At 59.5% G+C, this 18817-nt stretch overlaps 1 protein-coding gene and 2 non-coding genes across 17 annotated transcripts in view; 2 read left to right on the top strand and 1 right to left on the bottom strand.

The window, feature by feature from the left end:
- Positions 1–10414: 10414 nt before the first annotated feature.
- TRNAV-CAC (transfer RNA valine (anticodon CAC)) lies at positions 10415–10487 on the top strand. The gene has a single exon. It is a non-coding gene; the product is annotated as a tRNA-Val (tRNA).
- DPP9 (dipeptidyl peptidase 9) overlaps positions 10449–18817 on the top strand; it is a 41316-nt gene continuing 32947 nt past the window's right edge. For 7 of the 15 annotated variants that reach the window (XR_007148351.1, XR_007148353.1, XR_007148354.1 and 4 more), the window contains exons 1-3: positions 14416–14506; positions 15987–16177; positions 18365–18618. Coding sequence is in view for 12 of the 15 variants with exons in the window: in XM_047841349.1 (XP_047697305.1) it covers positions 16110–16177; positions 18365–18618 (322 nt within the window). In the remaining 3 variants the exon portion in view is untranslated. Of the gene's footprint in view, positions 10514–10993; positions 11184–11249; positions 12066–12186; positions 12241–14415; positions 14507–15986; positions 16178–18364; positions 18619–18817 lie in introns of those variants that run through there. The other 8 variants (XM_047841357.1, XM_047841450.1, XM_047841369.1 and 5 more) reach the window with 7 other exon arrangements.
- On the bottom strand, positions 10677–10748 carry TRNAG-UCC (transfer RNA glycine (anticodon UCC)). Its single transcript has one exon. It is a non-coding gene; the product is annotated as a tRNA-Gly (tRNA).

Here is an 18817-nt window from a genome sequence, read left to right as displayed (position 1 = left end):
CCGGCGGTGGGAACAGTGGCCTAGCGTTCCTAACGGTTAGCACGAGAAACAGGTTTTACGGGTATTTTACCAAAGTGTGAGAAAAAAAAAAAAATAAGTTGTATTTTTGATTGGAGTTTATTGATTTATTCTGAGAGGGAGAGAGTGCACACAAGCATGAGCAGGGGAGGGACAGACACTGAATCCGAAGCAGGCTCCAGGCCCCAGGCTGTCCGCACAGAGCCCGGCGCGGGGCTCGAACCCACAAACCATGAGATCATGAAATCGAGAGTGGGACGTTTAACCAGCTGAGCCATCCAGGCGCCCCCGAAGTAGATGAGTTTTAAAATATAGTGTATGGGGGCGCCTGGGAGGCTCAGTCGGTTGAGCGTCTGACTTTGGCTCAGGTCATGATCTCGTGGTTTGTGAGTTTCGGGCTGTTTGCTGCTGTGGGCGCAGGGCCTGCTTGGGATCCTCTGTCTCCCTCTCTCTCTGCCCCTCCCCCATTTGTGTTCTCTCTCTATCTCTCTCTCTGTCAAAAATAAACAAACTTAGGGGCGCCTGGGTGGCGCAGTCGGTTGGGCGTCCGACTTCAGCCAGGTCATGATCTCGCGGTCCGTGAGTTTGAGCCCCGCGTCGGGCTCTGGGCTGATGGCTCGGAGCCTGGAGCCTGTTTCCGATTCTGTGTCTCCCTCTCTCTCTGCCCCTCCCCCGTTCATGCTCTGTCTCTCTCTGTCCCAAAAACAAATAAACGTTGAAAAAAAAAATTTTTTTAAATAAAAAAAAAAAATAAATAAAATAAACAAACTTAAAAAAATATGTATATATATATATATATAGTGTATTAAATGTTGAGATTTACCAAGGCCAGCAGATGAAGAGACGATTGCCATTGACAAGAAAGTGTTTTAGTTTCCAGAAGGCGATGGGCTCACCACACCCCACAGGCCCACACGGGGAGGCGGCAGGGGCGGACCGGGCAAGAGACGTGATTGCAGTTTCCATAGAAAGAAGAGGGTAAGGCAGGGGTAGCAGGTTTAGGACTAGCTCGTAGGAATAACTTCAGCGGTCCCTGGGACCTGGGAGCCGTCCCTAGTCCCTGTCCCTAGTCCCCCTGGCACCAGCCCCAGGGGATCAGGGCAGGAGGTAGCGACCCTGAGTGTGAGAACCCCACGGAAGGGGTGTTGGGGGCGGGGGCTCTGGATCGGCTGGTTTGTCTTTGAAAAACCTACCGATGGACAGGTTGTTTACTGTCTCTGGGAATGAGCTGGGAGGGGCCGTCGTCCAGGGTCAGCAAGGCAGAGCATCAGAAGTTAAAAGGCATGGTTACTAGAGTGTTCCCAGGAGGGGACATAAGGGTCCTGGAGACAGCGCCTTTCCGGTCCCCAAGCCACTGTTCCCTTTTGCTGCTCTCAGGCCTGTCTCTGCAGGTAAGGCCTGGGGAACAGGGTTCTTTTGAAGAACTTAACTCTTTCTGGGCAGAATTTAAAACCAGCCGCTGCCGTGACTGCCCAAGTTCAGGGGCCACTAGGGGAGCCCGGGGTTTTGCTGAGAGACGAACAGCCATCCAGATCCTGAAACTTAACCACGAGAAGGCGGCCAATTGCTTTGGTCGCAAAATGCCCGGGGCCTCCTGGCAACCAAGCCGGTCTTTGCCTTGGCGGTTTTTCTGGACAACTTTTGTATTTATTTATTTTTATTTACTTTAGCACTTTTTAATGTTTGTTTTTGAGAGAGAGAGAGGGAGACAGACAGAGTGTGAGCGGGCAAGGAGCAGAGAGAGAGAGGGAGGGAGACACAGAATGGGAAGCAGGCTCCAGGCTCCGAGCTGTCAGCACAGAGTCCGACGCGGGGCTCGAACTCACACACCGCGAGATCGTGACCTGAGCTGAAATCAAGAGTTGGAAGCTTAACCGACTGAGCCCCCCAGGCGCCCCGGAAGCAGATACTCTAAGGCATGGAGCATTCGGGTTGCTGGAAGGCAAACTTGGCCAGCTAAACTGGAAGCCAGGCAGCATGGCTCCAGAGCTCGCCCCCTTCAGCCCTGTGTGCCATCCCGTGGCTCAGGCCCTACTGCTCATTGGGCCTCACCACTCACCGTTCCCATCCCCTGGGTTCTTTATCCACCAACCAGCTTGTTTCTGCCTCAGGGCCTTTGCACCTGCTGTTCTCGCCTCCAGGAATGCCCGGCCTCTAAATGCTCCCAGGGCTGCTTCTTGTTACCCAGGTGTGTGCTCCCAGCCCTTCCCCAAATCTGTCTCTTGTCATCGAGTCTCTGTCTCTGGGTCTCCTTAGCCTCCTTCCTGTGGGCAAAAGCGCACGCGCCCATCCGTGTGTGTGTGTGTGTGTGTGTGTGTGTGTGTGTAGACGGTGGCCCCTGTGAGTGGGCTCACACACGCTCATTCACGAGCCATGCTCCCCGCCTCCATGCACCGAATCCCCAAGTGTACCCCCCACGGCTGACAGCCACAGAGTGGTCTCAAACTGCAGCCCCCGCCCCATGTCACCCCCAAAATATTGACTGTAGACTCACAGCCCCCTGCTCTGCTGCTGAGAACGTGGGGGGGGGGGTTGGAAGGCCCCTCCCCCCATCCCAGAAACCTGGCTGGGCAAGAATCCTGGAGCCCCTCAAGCCAGGCCCAGCTGAGACTTCAAGCCCCAGGTCCCAGGGACAGAGAGCTAAGGGGTCTCCGGAGGAGGAGGAAGGTTTAGAGAGGAGAAGGGCTCAGACAGGGAAAGGGGGCTCAGAGAGTGGGGGGGGGGGGAGTCTGAGTGTGGCTCAGAGAAGGGAAGGAAGTCTCAGAGGTGGGGCTCAGGGAGGGGGAGGAGGTTCCCAGGGGCCTGGGGGGAGGCAGAGAGGGGACAGACAGGAGGGGAGGGCCCCAGAGAAGGGCCTGCAGCATTCCTGGAAGGCTTCCCGCAGGCAAGGCCTTCTTTTCCCTGCCAGGGTCTTGAAGGAGTGGACCCCTTGAGCCGTGGCTGGCCAAGGGGTGGACCAGCTGACCCTTGTTGACCAAGGAAATCCGGCCTCCTGTTCAGCATTCTCCGGGGGGGGGGGGGGGGAGCAAAGGGCAGGGGTGAGGGGGTGCTTCCCAGGCTGTCCCTCCACGTTTTATGCCCCAGGGGCCCTGTCACCCTCCTGGGGCTCAATGGCTTCCGTCTTCCTAATCAGGAGTTTGGTGTGCGCAGCCCGGGGAAGGGAGCGCTTCACCCCTCCTGCGATGCCCCCACGCAGGTCTCTCTCCAAGCCCCCCCCCCCACCACAGCCTGGCTCACGTGGGGGCCCCCTCCCCCCCCTGCCTCCGGGTCTCCCGTTGGGCCCCCTGCAGGCTTTAATTGGCTTTCGTGGAGCTGAATTCATTGGCGCTCAGCCACCCCCCTTCGGCCCCGCCCTCTGCCGCAAGGTGGGCGGGGCCGCAGCTCCCCCAGCCTGGCTGGCTTGGGGGGGCTCCATTGTGGGGGGGGGGGGCGCACCGCCCCTCCCCCAGCCCTGTGCCCGCTCTGGAGACAATGCCAATGCGCGGAGCCCGCTGTCCTTAAGGCCGGGCTGCTGTGGGACAGACCCCCATCCTGCTTTGTCTCGGCCGCCCCCCCCAGTTGCCCCCTCCCCTTCGCCCAGCCCCCCTCTCGGCTCCGGGCCTCCCGTCCCCCCGCCAGCAGAGGGCAGGAAAGGCCTGCCAGTTTTGCTATCTAGGGACAGCTTGCAGCGTTGGACCCCCAGAACTGGTGTCCCCCTGTGTCCCCTCTCAAACGGACCCCCTCCCCAATGTCCTGGAGACACCAACCGGTGCCATCCCTCCTTCTGATCGCCCTGCTTTCCTTTCCCTCTCTCTTTACTGCACCCCGGTTTTTTTGGGGGGGGGGAGTTCCAGGCAGGTCAGGGTCCTGCAGACAGAGCTGGCTGGCTCGGGGAAGGGGGCGGGGAGAGAATTCCATGCAGGGTTCCTCGGTTCACAGAGGCGAGGGCAGGGCCCGGGAGGGAACAAGGGAGCAGACTGGAAAGTTCCAGAGAGAACGTAGGGAGGCCCCACCAGGCATCTGGGCTCGCAGGGCCCAGTCAGGCTGCCCATCAGATCCAAACTAACGCTCGGCAAACCTACTTTTTATGAGGATTAACTCATTAAACCCTTCCTGCCAACCAGGCTTCACAAGTGAGCACCTGAAGCACAGAGAGGGACAGTAGCTTAGCGGCTGTTGCAGAGCAAGTCAGCGGGTGTCGAGGTGGAGGCCGCCTGGCCCCAGGGTGTGTGTGTGTGTGTGTGTGTGTGTAACAACCAGACTGTGGGACCTTGCAGTCGGTATGGAGCCATCGCAATGGGTTCTTGAGCGCGTGGGGCCTTACTTCCTCACGGGAGAGAAATTTCTAGAAGGGAGTCAGATCGTTCGTGGAATTAATGTCTTTGCTGAACACCACGGGGCTGTGCATACCGTGGGCAGAGCAAAGGCTGAGGCACATGGGCCGTGCTGGGGAAGAGTGGACATGGCAAGCGGGGAGAGCGGACAGGGGCCTTGTGTCCCTGCCTGAAGGGGGACAGGCCAGTGGCGGAAGGGGCCGGCTGAAGAAGAGGGAAAGAGAAAGGCCTCAGCCCCACGGGCCTGTTTCAGGCCGGCTGCCCGATGGGGGACGCCCTTCCCAGCATCGCGGCCCCTTTATTTATCTTTTGAAAACTTTTTGAATGTTTATTTATTTTTGAAAGAGAGAGCGGGAGTGGAGGAGGAAGAGAGCGAGGGAGACACAGAATCCGACGCGGGGCTCGAACTCATGAACCGTGCGATCATGACCTGAGCCGGAGTCAGACGCTTAACCGACTGAGCCCCCCAGGCGCCCCTCGCTGCCTATTTATTTAGCGCTCAGGAGGCGGGTGCTGTTGTGACCCCCGTTTTTCAGATGAGCGAACCGAGGTCAGGGCAGGACCCGGCTTGCCCAGTATCACCAGGGGCTGCGGACGAGCCGTACTTGGTTGTTGGAGCCCCTCAGTGCTGTTTATTTGTTACGTGACCCTCTAGCGGTGAGCTGGACCCGGAGACCGCGCAGCGGAGGAACCGGGTAACGGAGCACCTACTCTGTGCCAAGTTCCGTGGCTTGCCCTTGGTTTATGTAATCCGCCCCCCACCATCACCCATTTCACAGACGAGGAGGCTGAGGCTCAGGGAGAGAAAGCCACGCGCCCAGTGCCGCACAGTGAGGCCGAATTTGCCAGGCTACCCACAACCACGAGAGAATGAGCGAGAAACCCAGTCCCGGGGAAATTCCAGCCGCTTCGAGGGGGTGGGGGGTGTGGGGAGACAGACAAGTGTCCCGATCGCTCCCCCTCTGACGTCCATCTCTCCCTACGTTTAGCCTTCAGACTGTGCTGCTTTGATGGTGCAGAGCTAAGAATATCCCCGAACAATGCAGTGGCCTCGAGGTGGAGGGGGTTGAGGGCCCGCGAGGGAAGGGAGGAGGCAGCGGGGACCGGCTCAGCCAGGCGAGTGACCCAGACTCCCCCTTGCCGGCCACTCAGGGCTCCTGCCTCTTTCCTTCCCATTCCTGCAGCCCTAACACGCCTACTTTGCCATCATTTGTGACCGATTTCTCTATTGGCTGGGTTCACTGTGGAGAGGTTTAGAAATGTGAGCTCTGGGGGCACCTGGGTGGAGCGTCCGACTTCGACTCAGAGTCTGTGAGTTCGAGCCCCGCGTCGGGCTCTGTGCTGACCGCCGGGAGCCTGGAGCCTGCTTCCGATTCTGCGTCTCCCTCCCTCTCTCTCTCTCTGCCCCTAAACCCCCTCGCATTCTGTCTCTGTCTCTCTCAAGAATAAATAAATATTTTTAAGAAATTGAGAAATGTGAGTTCTGGAGTCAGAATGCCAGGGTCCAAATCCCCACTCCCCAGCGAGGAAAATTGCAGATGTCAAGTGGGGCGGAAATTTCCAGCTGCCGCAAACCTCCTTGGGGGCTGGAATCCCAGAATTGCCACCACGGTGTTTGAGAATGAAGACGACTGTTGTTCTGACACCACAGAAACCAATAATTTCATTGTCACGTGTCTGGCTATGGCAGAATTTCCTCTTAGGGAAAAGGCCCCGTTGCAGGGGGTTGGTGTGGGGGTGAAGCCCGTGAGATTGTTTGCGGAAATCAACCTCCCTCCAGAACACAGCTCCTTTGGTAACTCAAACCTTTCAGCCTTACTTTCCCCCATCTGTGAAATGGGCATAAAGGCAATCTCGACTCCCAGAGGGTCAGTTAGGAGAAAGAAGCGATGAAAACACCTAGCTCAAGACCTGGCGCCTTAACCATCACTATTTAACTAGTTGGTTGACTAGTAGGGAACTGTCGTTAGTTTCAAGTGGTTTTTCACCGAAAAAGTGCCGGCTCACGGAGATCAGTTCTATCCGAAGGATCTTATTTAGTGTTTTTATTTATTTTTTGAAAGTTTATTTGTTTCTGAGAGAGAGAGTGGGGGGGGGGTGCGGGAGAGAGGGGGGGGAGAGGGAGAATCCCAAGCAGGCTCCACACTGTCAACGCAGAGCCTGACTTGGGGCTCGAACCCACAAACCGTGAGATCATGACCTGAGCCCAAATCAAGAGTCGGATGCTCAACCGACTGAGCCACCCAGGTGCCCTGAGAAATGCCTCAGAGGGGAGGGGGCCTCTGTCTATCAGCACACTCCCCTCGCCCTCTCCATCCACTGCCAAAGTGGGGGTGGGGGGCACATTTGGGTTGTTTCTGTTCTTTTGCCTGAAAACCCATCAGACCACTATGTCTTAATATGCTCATGACCCTGATAAGGTCCAGGGCGGATCTTCTAATGGCTGGTTCAGAGCCAATGGGCTTTTCTTTTCTTTTCTTTTTAGGTACGTTGACTACCTTGAACTTCATCTGTGGAGAAGGCAGCCTAGCTGGTCTTGTGCCGAGGACTTTGGAGCCAGACCACCCGGCTTCAGATCTCCACTCTCGTTACTACACACTGTGCGATCTTGGGCGAGTTACTTAACCCCTCTGTGCCTTGGTTTCCTCACCATTAAAAGGGGGCTGCTGCTGCTGATCGTGCCCATATCATGGGATTATTGGGTAGACCAAGTGAGTTTAAAGTGTGACATTTCCTGGGAATGCAAACTGGTGCAGCCACTCTGGAAAACAGTCTGGAGGGTCCTCAAAAAGTTAGAAACAGAACTACCCTACGACCCAGCCATTGCACTACGAGGCATTTATCCACGGGACACAGGTGTGCTGTTTCGAAGGGACACATGCACCCCCGTGTTGATAGCAGCACTATCGACAAGAGCCAAAGTCTGGAAAGAACCCAAATGTCCATCGACGGATGAATGGATAAAGAAAATGTGGTCTGTATACACAATGGGGTATTACTCGGCAATCAAAAAGAATGAAAGCTTGCCATTTGCAGCTACGTGGATGGAACTGCTAAGTGAAATTAGAGGAAAATGTCACATGACTTCACTCATATGAGGACTTTAAGATACAAAACAGATGAACACCAGGGAAGGGAAACAAAAAATAATATAAAAACAGGGAGGGCGCCAAAACGGAAGAGACTCTTAAATATGGAGAACAAACTGAGGGCTGCTGGAGGGGTCGTGGGCAGGGGGGTGGGCTACATGGACGAGGGGCATGGAGGAGGACACGTGTTGGCATGAGCACTGGGTGTCATATGTAGGGGACGAGTCACTGGGATCTACTCCTGAAATCATTATTGCGCAATATGCTAACTCACTTGGATGTAAATTAAAAAAAAAAGAGTAAAAAAAAAAAAAAAGACCCCCCCCCAAATAAAAATGAACCGGGAAAAGACAGAAACATAAAAAAATGAATAATAAAGAGTGACATTTCCGGGGCACCTGGGTGGCTCAGTCGGTTAAGCGTCCGATCTTGGCTCAGGTCGTGATCTCACGGTTTGTGAGTTCGAGCCCCACGTCAGGCTCTGTGCTGACAGCTCAGAGCCTGGAGCCTGCTTCGGATTCTGTCTCCCTCTCTCTCTGCCCCTCCCCTGCTGGCGCTCTGTCTCTGTCCCAAAAATAAATAATCAAACATTTGTAAAAAGTTTTTTTAAATAAATGAAGTGCGACATCTCCTTAGAATGTTTCCCAGCACGTATTCCGCTACTCGACGCGTGTTATTCTCTGACCCCCCAAGGGATCCGAGGCAGCTAGCCTTTGCAACAGATATTTCCCAGCCTGGAAACACTGAATCCCTGTGCCCTTCCCTTCTTTCTCTCTTTTCTCTTTCCGCTTCCTCCCTCCAACTCCAAGAATGGCTAGCCACCTGCTAGAACAATCCAGGAAGTGGCCACCAATCCCATCAGCTGAGGCGGCCAGCTTGGGGACAGGGACACTCTTGCAAGTGCTGGGGTGTGTATTGGGGGGAGCGGAGTGTCTGACTTTGAGACGCTGAGGTCTGGGGCTCCGAGCGGGGCTGGAAGGGAGGGTGGTGTGGGCAGCGGGAGGGGTGGTGTTGGGAGGCCGGGGACCCTGCAGGATGCCCGGTGGTCGCGCTCCTGCTGACACCTGCTGGAGGGACGGAGGTATCGTCCTTTTCAGCCAAGGCGCCTCTCTCAGATGGTGGACCCCCCCCCCCCAGGATCGCTGGCAGGACCTCACTGGCAAACAAGCGCCCCCAAGTGCGTCTGAACGACCCAAGTAATCCTTTGAAGGGAGTTTTTGTTGTTTTGTTTGGCGGGTGAACGAGCTCTCAGGGCTTGACGGGGTTCACAGGGAGACAACATGTTTTCTGAGCTACTCCCCCTCCGCCAGGAAGCCCACCTGTATTGCTTCGTTCCCGCGCCCAGGCCTTTTCTCCTCCGGTCAACTCTCCGCAATTTCAAGAAACGGTTACTGAAGAAACAGAAGGCAAACAAACAGGCAAACTGTGCACTGGGGGAGGAGGCCGCAGTCTAGGGGAGGAGACAGAAGAGAGACGAGAAAACAAATCCACAAATGGGATCGTTTCGGAGACTGATAAGCCTTTGAAAGAACACGGTGCAACGGTGGAAACTGAATTTGTGGATGCCAAGGCGGGAGGGGCGCAGGGAAGCCTCCTCTGAGAAGGTAACGTTGAAATCAAGAATCGCAGGAGGAGAGATAATGAGCCCGAAAAAATACCTGGGAGAAACCAGAGGTCACAGCCCGTGCAAAGGTCCTGGGGCAGGGCTCTGCCTGGCAGTTGGAGGCGCAAGCAGCGAGGAGGCCTGCTTGGCTGGAGCGGAGTGAGGGAGCGTGAGAAAGGTTAGACATGAGGGCAGGGAGGGGACTGCCACAGGTCAAGCGGGGCCTTGAGGATTATGGGAAGGACTCGGGCTTCTGCCTCTGGGAGGTGGGAGCCCTGGAGGGCTGCCGAGAGAGAGGAGGGTGGGCCCTGACTCGGTGCTTACAGGCACCCTCTGGTGGCCACTGCGGGGAGGACGGACTGGGGGGGGGTGGCGGGGAGAGCAGGAGGCTTGGCAGGGGGCAGAGGGGCACAGGTACAGGACTGTGGCGGTGGGGCGGGCCAACGTGATGGCCGTCCGGTGGGGAAGAAGTGATCAGATTTTGGGCGTGTTTGAAAGCAGCGCTAATCGGACGTGCTGGGTGATTGGACGTGGGTGGGGGAGAAAAGAGCCCAGGGCAGCTCCCAGGTTCCGGGTGAGCATCTGGAAGGAAGGAGCTGCCTCCAGCTCAGTGGAGGAGGCGGTGGACGCAACAATGTCTGAGTCTGGCCAGGCCGCCCACAGACTCTGCCACCGTCCGTGGCACTTTGTCCCAGCAGCAGTAGGAAAGGAGTCTAGGTCTTCATGATACATGGCCGTGACAGTGGTCTGCCGGGCCCCAGGGGGCTCTGGGGGCATAAGGAACGACGTGCGTCCCGTCAACGGGTGTTTCACATGCTGTTCCTTGGTTAATTTTCCCGCAGAAGCAGATGTTGAAAGTATTGATGTGTTTGTTTCCGTTAAGCGCAGGAGAGTAACATTACCATAAAGTTCTTAATGTTTTGGATTGAACTGTCATACACTTTAAGTTTCAATATTTTCTTGAGGATACTCGGGCGGGGGGGGGCGGAGAGCCACTCAAAAATGCACATTCTTGCTCCTGCCTCAGACTCCACTGCGGTTGGGCAGGGCACTGCCGAAACCTGTCTCCACGTACGGTTTTGATACATTGTTCGTTAGGGAATTCTATGGCTAGTAACAGGAGTATTTTGGTATGTTGCCCGAAAATATCCGTTTGTCTTGATTGTGGCGTTTTCTGGCCCCCCCTTCATGTCTGCACCTGAGGCCACTGCCTCGCTCTCCTCGCTCTAATCCTGGTCTGGGGGGGTGGGGAGGGGGAAGCGCGCTCCTCCGAGGCCCCCCCCCCCACCGGTCCCCGCCCCCTCCTCCCTTCAGCGGGGCGCGGGCCGGAAGCGCGGGAATCCCCGCAAAAGCAGGCCGTATAGGCGTCCCAGAAAACCCGCCTCTTGCCAGTTTCCGTAGTGTAGCGGTTATCACGTTCGCCTCACACGCGAAAGGTCCCCGGTTCGATCCCGGGCGGAAACACGCGTTTTCTCAGCGTAGGACGGCAGGTAAGCCCTACTCCAGGGTCATCGGGACGAGGTTTTTAAATTTCTCCCGTCGCTTTTAAAGTCATTGCAAGGTACGAAAAACTTTAATTCGGCATTTTTTTTTTTTAATAAAGGACGTTTCAACAGGCTATGGGGCGGGGGTATGAAAAACAACAGCGTCGCCTGCGTTGGCCGGGAATCGAACCCGGGTCAACTGCTTGGAAGGCAGCTATGCTAACCACTATACCACCAACGCTCCGGCGAACAGCGCTTTCTCTGAGCGCCATTAGTAGAAGCCCCATCGGTCGGGCTGGGCGATACCAAACCGCACGGGGGCGCCTCTCTCCAATGTCCCCTCCGGCTCCCCGCGCCGGAAGATGCTGCCGAGGGAAATTCCAAGCCTCTGGCCGCCAGGGACTGTGCGGGCGCGTCCCCCCCCCCCCCCCCAGGATCGCAGCCACCTTGGTACCGTCCGGGCGGCGGCCAATCGTAGGGCGCCGCCTGGGCCGCTCAACTTCCGGGTCAAAGGGGCCCGAGCCACCGGCTCCCCCGTGTCCGCCGCCGCCGCCGTCCCCCGCGCCCGCCACTTCCGGGGCCGCAGTCCCGGGCATGGAGCCTCTAGCGTGAGGCGCCTCCGGCCCCGGGACGCCCTTCCCAGCCCGGCCGCCGCTCCGCGCCTGCCCCGAGCCCGGTGAGCAGCGCCTGCGCGCCCCGTCCCGCCTCGGCCGCGACCCCGAGCCCGCCATTGACCGGCCCCACCTCAGCCCTGACCCCGGACCCGCCATTGGCCGGCCTCTCGGGCGCCCTCCGCCCCGGCCTCCCCGCGCCCCGGCCCTGCCTTTGGCCACACTCCCGGTCCCAACGGCCCCCGCCTCGGTTTCCCTTCCGCCCCGGGCCCTCCTCGGCCCTTCTTCCCCTTTTGCCTCCTCCGGTGGCCGGGCCACCTCTCGGCCTCGCTCGGCCCAGCCTCCCCTCTCGGCCCGTCGCTGCCCAAGCCACCTGGCTCCGGTCCCTTCCGGGAGCGGCCGCACCCACGACGGCGCTCCTTCCCTGCAGGCCCTGGAGCTCCCCTCCCCGTGCAAACACATGCTCCCCGTCCGAGAGCAGAGGCCGCCTCCCGGACCTGCTTCCTGCCCCCACCCACTCACCCCTCCCCGGGCGCTTGGCTTCCCCTAATCCACACCCCCACAGGTTCCAGCCCCTTCTCAGCCTCCCTTCCGGCCCTGTCCAGCCGCCCACCTGCTTCCCACCGGGCTCTAGACCAGTCTTGACACTTCCCCATCCACGCTGCCGCCGAGCCGTCAGAAGGGCCCCCCGCTCGTTCCGTTTTCCCCCGCCGCCGTCGTTCTCCCCCCCCTCCCCCCCACCGGGAGGAAGTCACTTGCCTCAGTGGCAAGAACCAGCGTGCTTTCCAGGAGCTTGGACTAAAGCCCTGGAGGTGTGCACTGTGGTCGAGTCCCTGGCTGGTTCCCGGGAGGACTGGGCCAGATGGGGGAGGTCTTTCCTCCCCGGTGCAGTTCAGGGCACGCAGGCGGCATTGCAGGGCGGTGAGGTGGCTCTAGGATCTGTCCAGGTAGAGAGAATGGGGCTGGGGGAGGGGGGGGGGGTCAGGACTCTCCAGGGGAAGGAGAGCGGGCTGTTTTGGCCAGGCTCTCCGCTGACCTGCTGCACTAACGGCATGCTTGTTCCATCAGGGTCTGTATCCCACGCCTGCGGCTGGAATGGAGGCTTTCTGGACCCTTTAGAAGGTCAGTGGTGCCGGCCGTGGGGTGACGGTGGCGGCTGGCGTGTGGGCTGGCGGGATTCATTTGCGTGCTCCAGGATATAGACATCTGCAGGAAGTGGTTTTCTGCAACTCCGGGGTCACTGCCCTCGGGCCGCTGGGGGGGGGGGGGGGGGCGTGGCTGCATCCTCCCCACAGGGAGCCCAGCGCCTGGCCCTCAGTCAGCCTTTGGTGGGGATCCTGGCTCTTAGGGGGGCGTCGGTCCAATCCCGCCCGCCGCCGGATGGTCAGTAACTTGTCTAGGTGACAGCATTGGCTGGGACGTAGGTTCCGTCGCATCTGGTGTTTTATTTGAGCACTTAATTGTCACAGCAGCCCTCCACGCAGGTACCGTGGCCTCATCTCACAGCTGCGGAAACTGAAGCACAATGTAACCGAGAGGTTACACTCAACCTAATTTGACTTAGCCGAGAGGTCGAGCGGTTTCTCAAGGTCACAGAGACCAAACGTTGTAGAGTCAGGATTTGAACCCATCTCTCTGACCACAGCGACCCCTCTTTTCACCACAGGACTAAGAGTGAGGCCAGGGCTCGCCCACGGTGTCGGCGCTGTGACCAGGCGCTGCTTTCTTTTTCTCAAATATTTATTTATTTCTGGGAGAATGCAAGCGGGGGAGGGAAGGGCAGGGGGGTGGGGGGGTGTCTCTGCGCTGACAGGCTGGACAGCAGCGAGCCCGACGCAGGGCTCCAACTCTCGAGCTGCCAGATGGTGACCTGAGCCGAAGTGGGACGCTCAACTGACTGAGCCACCCAGGGGCCCCTGCTTCCCTTTTCTTGAAGCCTCTCGGCACCCGCCCAGCCACCTGGGGCCTGGCTCATCACAAGGGTGTTTGGGTGCTGACCAAAGCAGGGCTCCCTTTGACTTCAGACAGCGTTCAAGGGAGGACTGGGACTCATTAACTCTACCGAAAACCCTGTGTGTGCCAGGCATGGAACAGGACGGGTGTAAGCCTGCCCTCCTGGAGTGACAACCCGGGGAAGGGTGTCCCCTCACCCAGAGCAGGGGTTCTCAGCCTCAGCACTGGGGATGTTTGGGGCCACGTCACTCTTCGCAGTGGGGGTGGAGGCGAGCGTCCTGTGCTTTGTGGTTTGATTAGCAGCCTCCGGTCTGCGTGCCGGGGGCCCGTCTCCCAGCCGTGATGACCAAAAATGGCTCGTGGGGGCACAATTGACCCTGGTTGAGACCCGCTGGGTGACGGGATGCAGTTGGCCCCGAAGAGACTCTGTATTCCATAATCATTTGAGCTCCTGAGGTCCTGGGACGTTGCACCATTTCCATTTGTGAACTGAGGGAGAGGGGAGGTCACTCACAGATGCTGGGGTCACCGTGGTTTGTACAGTCTGACCCATCAGGGATTTATTCGAGTGTCTCGTGTGGGCCTGAGGATCTTACTCCACTGCCCCCCCTAAATTAAGAATGCAGAGTTTCTCTGCCTCGGCACACTCAGTGCCAGGAGCACCCCCAGTTGTGACAACCACGGCTGTCCCCGGTCATTCTCTGGGGAGGAGGGGCAGAGTCCTCCCCTTTGAGAGCCACTACCCCAGACTTAGCTCTGTATGGAAGGACAGGATGCTGTGTGGGGGTGACAGAGCGGTGACTTTGGATTGGGGGTCCGGAAAGACCTCTGCAGAGGTGAGACCGGGGCGTGAAGGAGAAGAGGGGCGAGTCCCACAGAAGGCAGGGAAGGGCCCCTGGGCCGTGGGACCGGCAAGCGCAAAGGCCCTGGGGTGGGAAGGAGTCGGTGTGTGTAGGGGAGAGTAAGGCCAGCGTGGTTGGAGATCACGGTCAGGGGCGAGAAGGGGAGGTCAGGAAGGCCATCAGAGTGTGGCCACAATGGGGACCCTGGGACTGTTGGGTTTCTGGTGAGCACCGGGGTTGGCGTCCTTGGCGTCATTTAAGACTGCCGTCTTCTCGGGGACTTCTCGCCTTGGGAGGACCGCACGACAAAAAGGATGCTGGTTTCTGGCAAATGCCGGGCACCCTCTCGAATTTCCGGGCAGAGCCTCTTCAGAACGCCCTTGGCATTGGGTGTCCCCAGAGTAACAGAGGGCTGCCTAGAGCGGTGGGCAGGCGAGCAGGGCCGAGAGCGGGCACGCCCAGACCGCTGGGGGTTGCAGCCCGGGGGTCTCTCTGCCCGCAGGCTCCCCCACCCTCCTGAGGTCAGCCGAGTGGTTAATGCGGAAGGTTAAGAAGCTCCGCCTGGATCACGACCACACAGAAGGTTGGAGAAGGTAAGGGGTGTGGCCGCGGGAGCCCTGACCCGTGGGGGTGTCGTTGAGGTTCCCAAATTTCCGATGATGTCCTAGGTCTGGGAAGACCCCTGCCTCCCCCTGCCACCCCCTACCTTTCTGCGATGCCCCAGGACTGTTCTGGCTGTTCCGCGTGAGGTGGCAATGTAGGCGAGAGCAGGGTTTCTCAGCCTCGGGACTGCTCACGTGGGGCCAAGCTATTCTCTGTGGGGGCGTCCTGGGCGCCGGGGGGGGTGGAGCAGACCCCTGGCCCCCAGCCCCTCGATGCTAGGCGCACCCCTCCGTGACAACCACAGATGTACCCAGACATCACCCGGTGTCCCCTGGGGCAGGATCTGGCCCGGCTGAGAACCGTTGGTCCGGAGGTTAGAATGTGGGTTCGGGGTCCGTCAGACTCGGGTGATATCTGATATCGGGCGGGTCATTTGATCCCTCTGAGCCTGCTTTGCAGCCTCCCAGATGGGGCTGGCCCCAGAACTCACCTGTCAGGGTCACGGTGAGGAGTAATCATAATTGTCCACGTGAGGCCCCGGGGCACTTGGTGAGTCTCACGTCTGGGGCCCGTGTGCGAGGCGGAGGCCACAGGAAGCCCTCCGGCGAGTGGGCTTCTAGCCCCCGTGGCTTCGTTTGCTTTTAGCCGGTGGGAGCGACCGGCAGGAAGGGCACTAAAGAGCTCCTGGAAGACAGGGGTGACGTTGAGCAGTCTGCTTCGCTCCCCGGACGCGGGCTCCGGTGTCCGGTGGGGAAATGCATCAGCAGGTCGGCTGGTGACGGAGACCCGAGTGGCCCTTCTCACGTGCGTTAGGTCCCCGGCGGCCACGGCGTGGGCTGCAAACTGAGTCTGCGCCGGCCGGTCGCGACAGTGGGAGGCCCGCACGGTGCCGGAGGCAGGCCTTGGAGGGCAGGGCACGGCCCGCTGTTTCCCGGGAGCCCCCGCCCCACGGGGCCACGGCGAGTGTCCTGAGGGCCGCTCAGGCATTTCCTCCCCGGAGCACGGCGGGCCCCCGCCCCTCACCTCCCTGGCGCCTGCCTCCCTGCCCGCCTTGTCTCTCTGCGGTTGGCCGAATGCTCCCAGACCTGCGGCCGGCACCGAGAACCCGCGGTTCCTTCTTCCTTCTGCCCGCCGCCCTCGTCACGGGCCCGCTTGGGTCTCTGGCGGATGCCCCGCGGGGCGGCGGTCCTGGCTCTCGGAGCACCAGTTCACAGGCCGCAGACCTCCCGTGGGGCCTTGACGGTGATGGCACCGGAGGGCCCGAGCCGCCTGCCGGTGGCCTCGTGGTCCGCGAGGCGTCCTGCTGACTGGCAGAAGGAAAGCGTAGGTGGACCCGGCCCAAGTGGCTTGGAATCCGCTTCCGTTTCCCCAGCTGTGTAAACCCTTGACTGGAGGAGCTCAGGCTGGCCTAGGGTGGGAAGCGGGGCACTTGGTTCACCTGTTCCTCCCCTTCCCCCGCCTCCTCTGCAGTCTCTCTGCACTTCTGGGGAAGAGAGAGGTGAGTGGAGGACCAAGTCATAGCACCAAGCCTTGGCCTGTCTGGGAGCTCAGACCGCCTGGCCACATCTAGAAGATTCCTAGAAGTTTCTCCCGATGTTTCATTTCATTTCTCATCTCCTGGATCACATTTTTGCTCCTTGGGCTCTCTGCAGTGATCGGAGGCAAGATCATTTTTATTGTTCCTTGCTATGGAAATAAGCCACATGATTCTGTGAGCGTTTCTGCCCGGCTCTCAGCTTATGGGGTCCCCTTCGGGAACCCTGGAGGTTGTGATCGGTTTTGCTGCCGTGAGCAAGGCCTGAACGGTGGCCGCAGTTTCGGGGGGGTGGGGGTGGGGGCTGGGCCGGTCGGAGGAGTCCCCTGGCCTGGTTTTCTGGGCTGGTTGTCAGCAGCGCTCGGGGCCATGTGGGTTCCGGAGCGCTCGGCCCGTCCTGGCCCCAGCCCCTGCCCGACACTGCCCGTGCCCAGCGCCGCCCGTGGAGGTAAACCACAGCTCTGGGGGCGGGGGGGGGGGGGGGGGGGCGGGCCAGAACATGCTGCACGTGACCCTCACTGGGTCTCCCGTCTTTTCTGGCTTGGGTTCATTTGCCCCGAGGGTCCCAAAAGCCCTGATGGCCTGTGATCCGTGTCTTCAAAGCCATCATAGGAAGTTGTGAACTGAGGGCACTCTTTGTGGCTGGGGAGCAGGAACCGCCTGCTTGCCGTGCCCCCCGAGCCCCCCGAGCCCTGGCTGGGTCCAGTAGGACGGGAGTCAGGGAGGCTTTTCTGTCCCTCGTCTGATACAGGGTCAGGGTGGAAAGGGAACTCTGAAAATCGGCCCACGGAGGCCATGCTCAGAAGCGTCTCCTCTTGCCCCTCGAAGCAGGAGACGGGTCCTTTCTCCCGTATGGGGACTCGGGGGGGGTGTCTTGCTGTGAAGGGGCAGGCCCTTCTGGGAATTGGAGGGTACCGTGTGAAGGTGGGCACAGCTCTGCCTGGTGCTTCTCTGAAGCCCTCGGCCCGGGCTGGCCCTATCCCTGTCCCTGTGTAGCAGTAACAACTCCCACTTTTGACCAGTGAAGCCCGGGCTCCGCCTGTAAAGCAAAGCCACTAATCCCGGAGCAAAGCCGCTAATCCCAGAGCACAAGGAGGCCCAGCATTCAGCGAGACCTTAGGCCGTCCGATGCCCACGGAGGAGAGGGAGGCCGCCCCGCGCACCTTGGCGGCCTCACTAGAGAGCCCGGCTCTTCCGGAACCGGGTCACTGTGGCTATGTTTAGATTTCCCTAAAGCAAATATTTGCCTAGCTAGTCCAGTCCGCTCAAGAAATGTGCCCAACAGCCAGGGGGAGAGAAGGGAGGGACGGGGCCTCGGCCACAGCTGCTCAGGGAGCGGGGGAGGGGTGGGGCGGGCTGTCCCGAGGGGCGTCCGTTCTCTCTGCTGGGGTTCTCACACCGTCTGTGCACAGCTGCTTGTCTCTCTGAGCCTGTCCCGTGAGGCACGAGTTTCCCCTGCTGGACCCCAGGCTGGATGGCATGGGGGACGAGCTGTGCCGATTAATTCTTTACGCTCAGTTCTTTGCGTGTGAGCGAGCGTGTCTCCCCGAGGGCTTAATGCAAGATAATCATTCCACACGGCCCTCTGTGGAACGCGTCCTGGGAGCCAGGGGCCTCCTGAGGTTCTGGGGCCACTGCCATGAACGGGACAGGTGATCAACAGACAACCCTTGTGCCAGTGCTCTGAGGGCAGGGGACATTAGTCGCTGACGCGCCTAACGGAGAGACCAGCTTCGGTACAGATGGTCACGCAAGGTTTCTGAGGACCCGACAGATACTTACACTGAGATCTGATTGGACGTTAGTCAAGCGGAGAGAGGGGAAGAGTGTTTCAGGCAGAAGGAAGCACGTGCAAAGGTGGGAAGGAGTCTGGCCTGTTTGAAGAGCCAACGGAAGGCCAGTTTGGCTGGGCAACTGATAAAAGGGGATGAGGTTCGAGGGGCTGGCGGGGGTCAGAGGACAGAGAGCCTTGAAGGCCGTGACAAGGACTGGTTTTTACCCCCAGGACTGTGGAAAAGCAAGGAAGACGTTTAAGCGATGGGGTCAGATCTGCGGTGGATGTGTTGGGTCCGTTAGCGAGATGTTGGGGTCATTCGGCACACGGGTGGCAGCGGCTTGGATCTCGGAAGCATTTGTGGTGTTCGAAAGAAATAGAACGACGCATTTGGGACATGTTTAGGGGGGCTGGGACAGTTGCAGGGGGGCTCGTCGGAGGGGGGTTCAGGAGCGTCTGACGAGGGGGCAGCTTTGTCAGTGACACATGGGCGTCATCCTCCCTTCTCATCGTCTCCCCGCTGTCCCCTCCCCCTTACAGCTTGTCGCTGAATTCTGAGGGGACAGAGAGGATGGCCACTGGGGCGCCAGCGTCTGAGCGGGGTGACGCGGTCGGGACGGAGGACCCGGCCTCCCGCTTCCAGGTGCAGAAACACTCGTGGGACGGGCTCCGGAACATCATCCACGGCAGCCGCAAGAACTCGGGCCTCATCGTCAACAAGGCTCCACACGACTTCCAGTTCGTGCAGAAGACAGACGAGTCGGGCCCCCACTCCCACCGCCTCTACTACCTGGGTGAGCCCTCCAGGCGCCCTGGGGCCCAGCCGGTCCTATCGGTCAGGAGGTCCAAAAACAAGGGCCTGGCCCTGGGCAGATGTCCCATGAGGCCGTGCCACCCACGGTGACTTCCGTTTGCAGTAGCGGTCTGGCGCCAGGGTGCTGCAGGGGGAGGTGGGGGGGCGGCAGGTGTGCAGGTGAGTGGAGCAGAGGGCGG

Source organism: Prionailurus viverrinus, chromosome A2 (genome assembly GCF_022837055.1).
Source record: "Prionailurus viverrinus isolate Anna chromosome A2, UM_Priviv_1.0, whole genome shotgun sequence".
Lineage (NCBI taxonomy): Eukaryota > Metazoa > Chordata > Mammalia > Carnivora > Felidae > Prionailurus > Prionailurus viverrinus.
The sequence above is the reverse complement of the archived record's forward strand: the minus strand, read 5'-3'. Positions and strand labels throughout refer to the sequence as shown.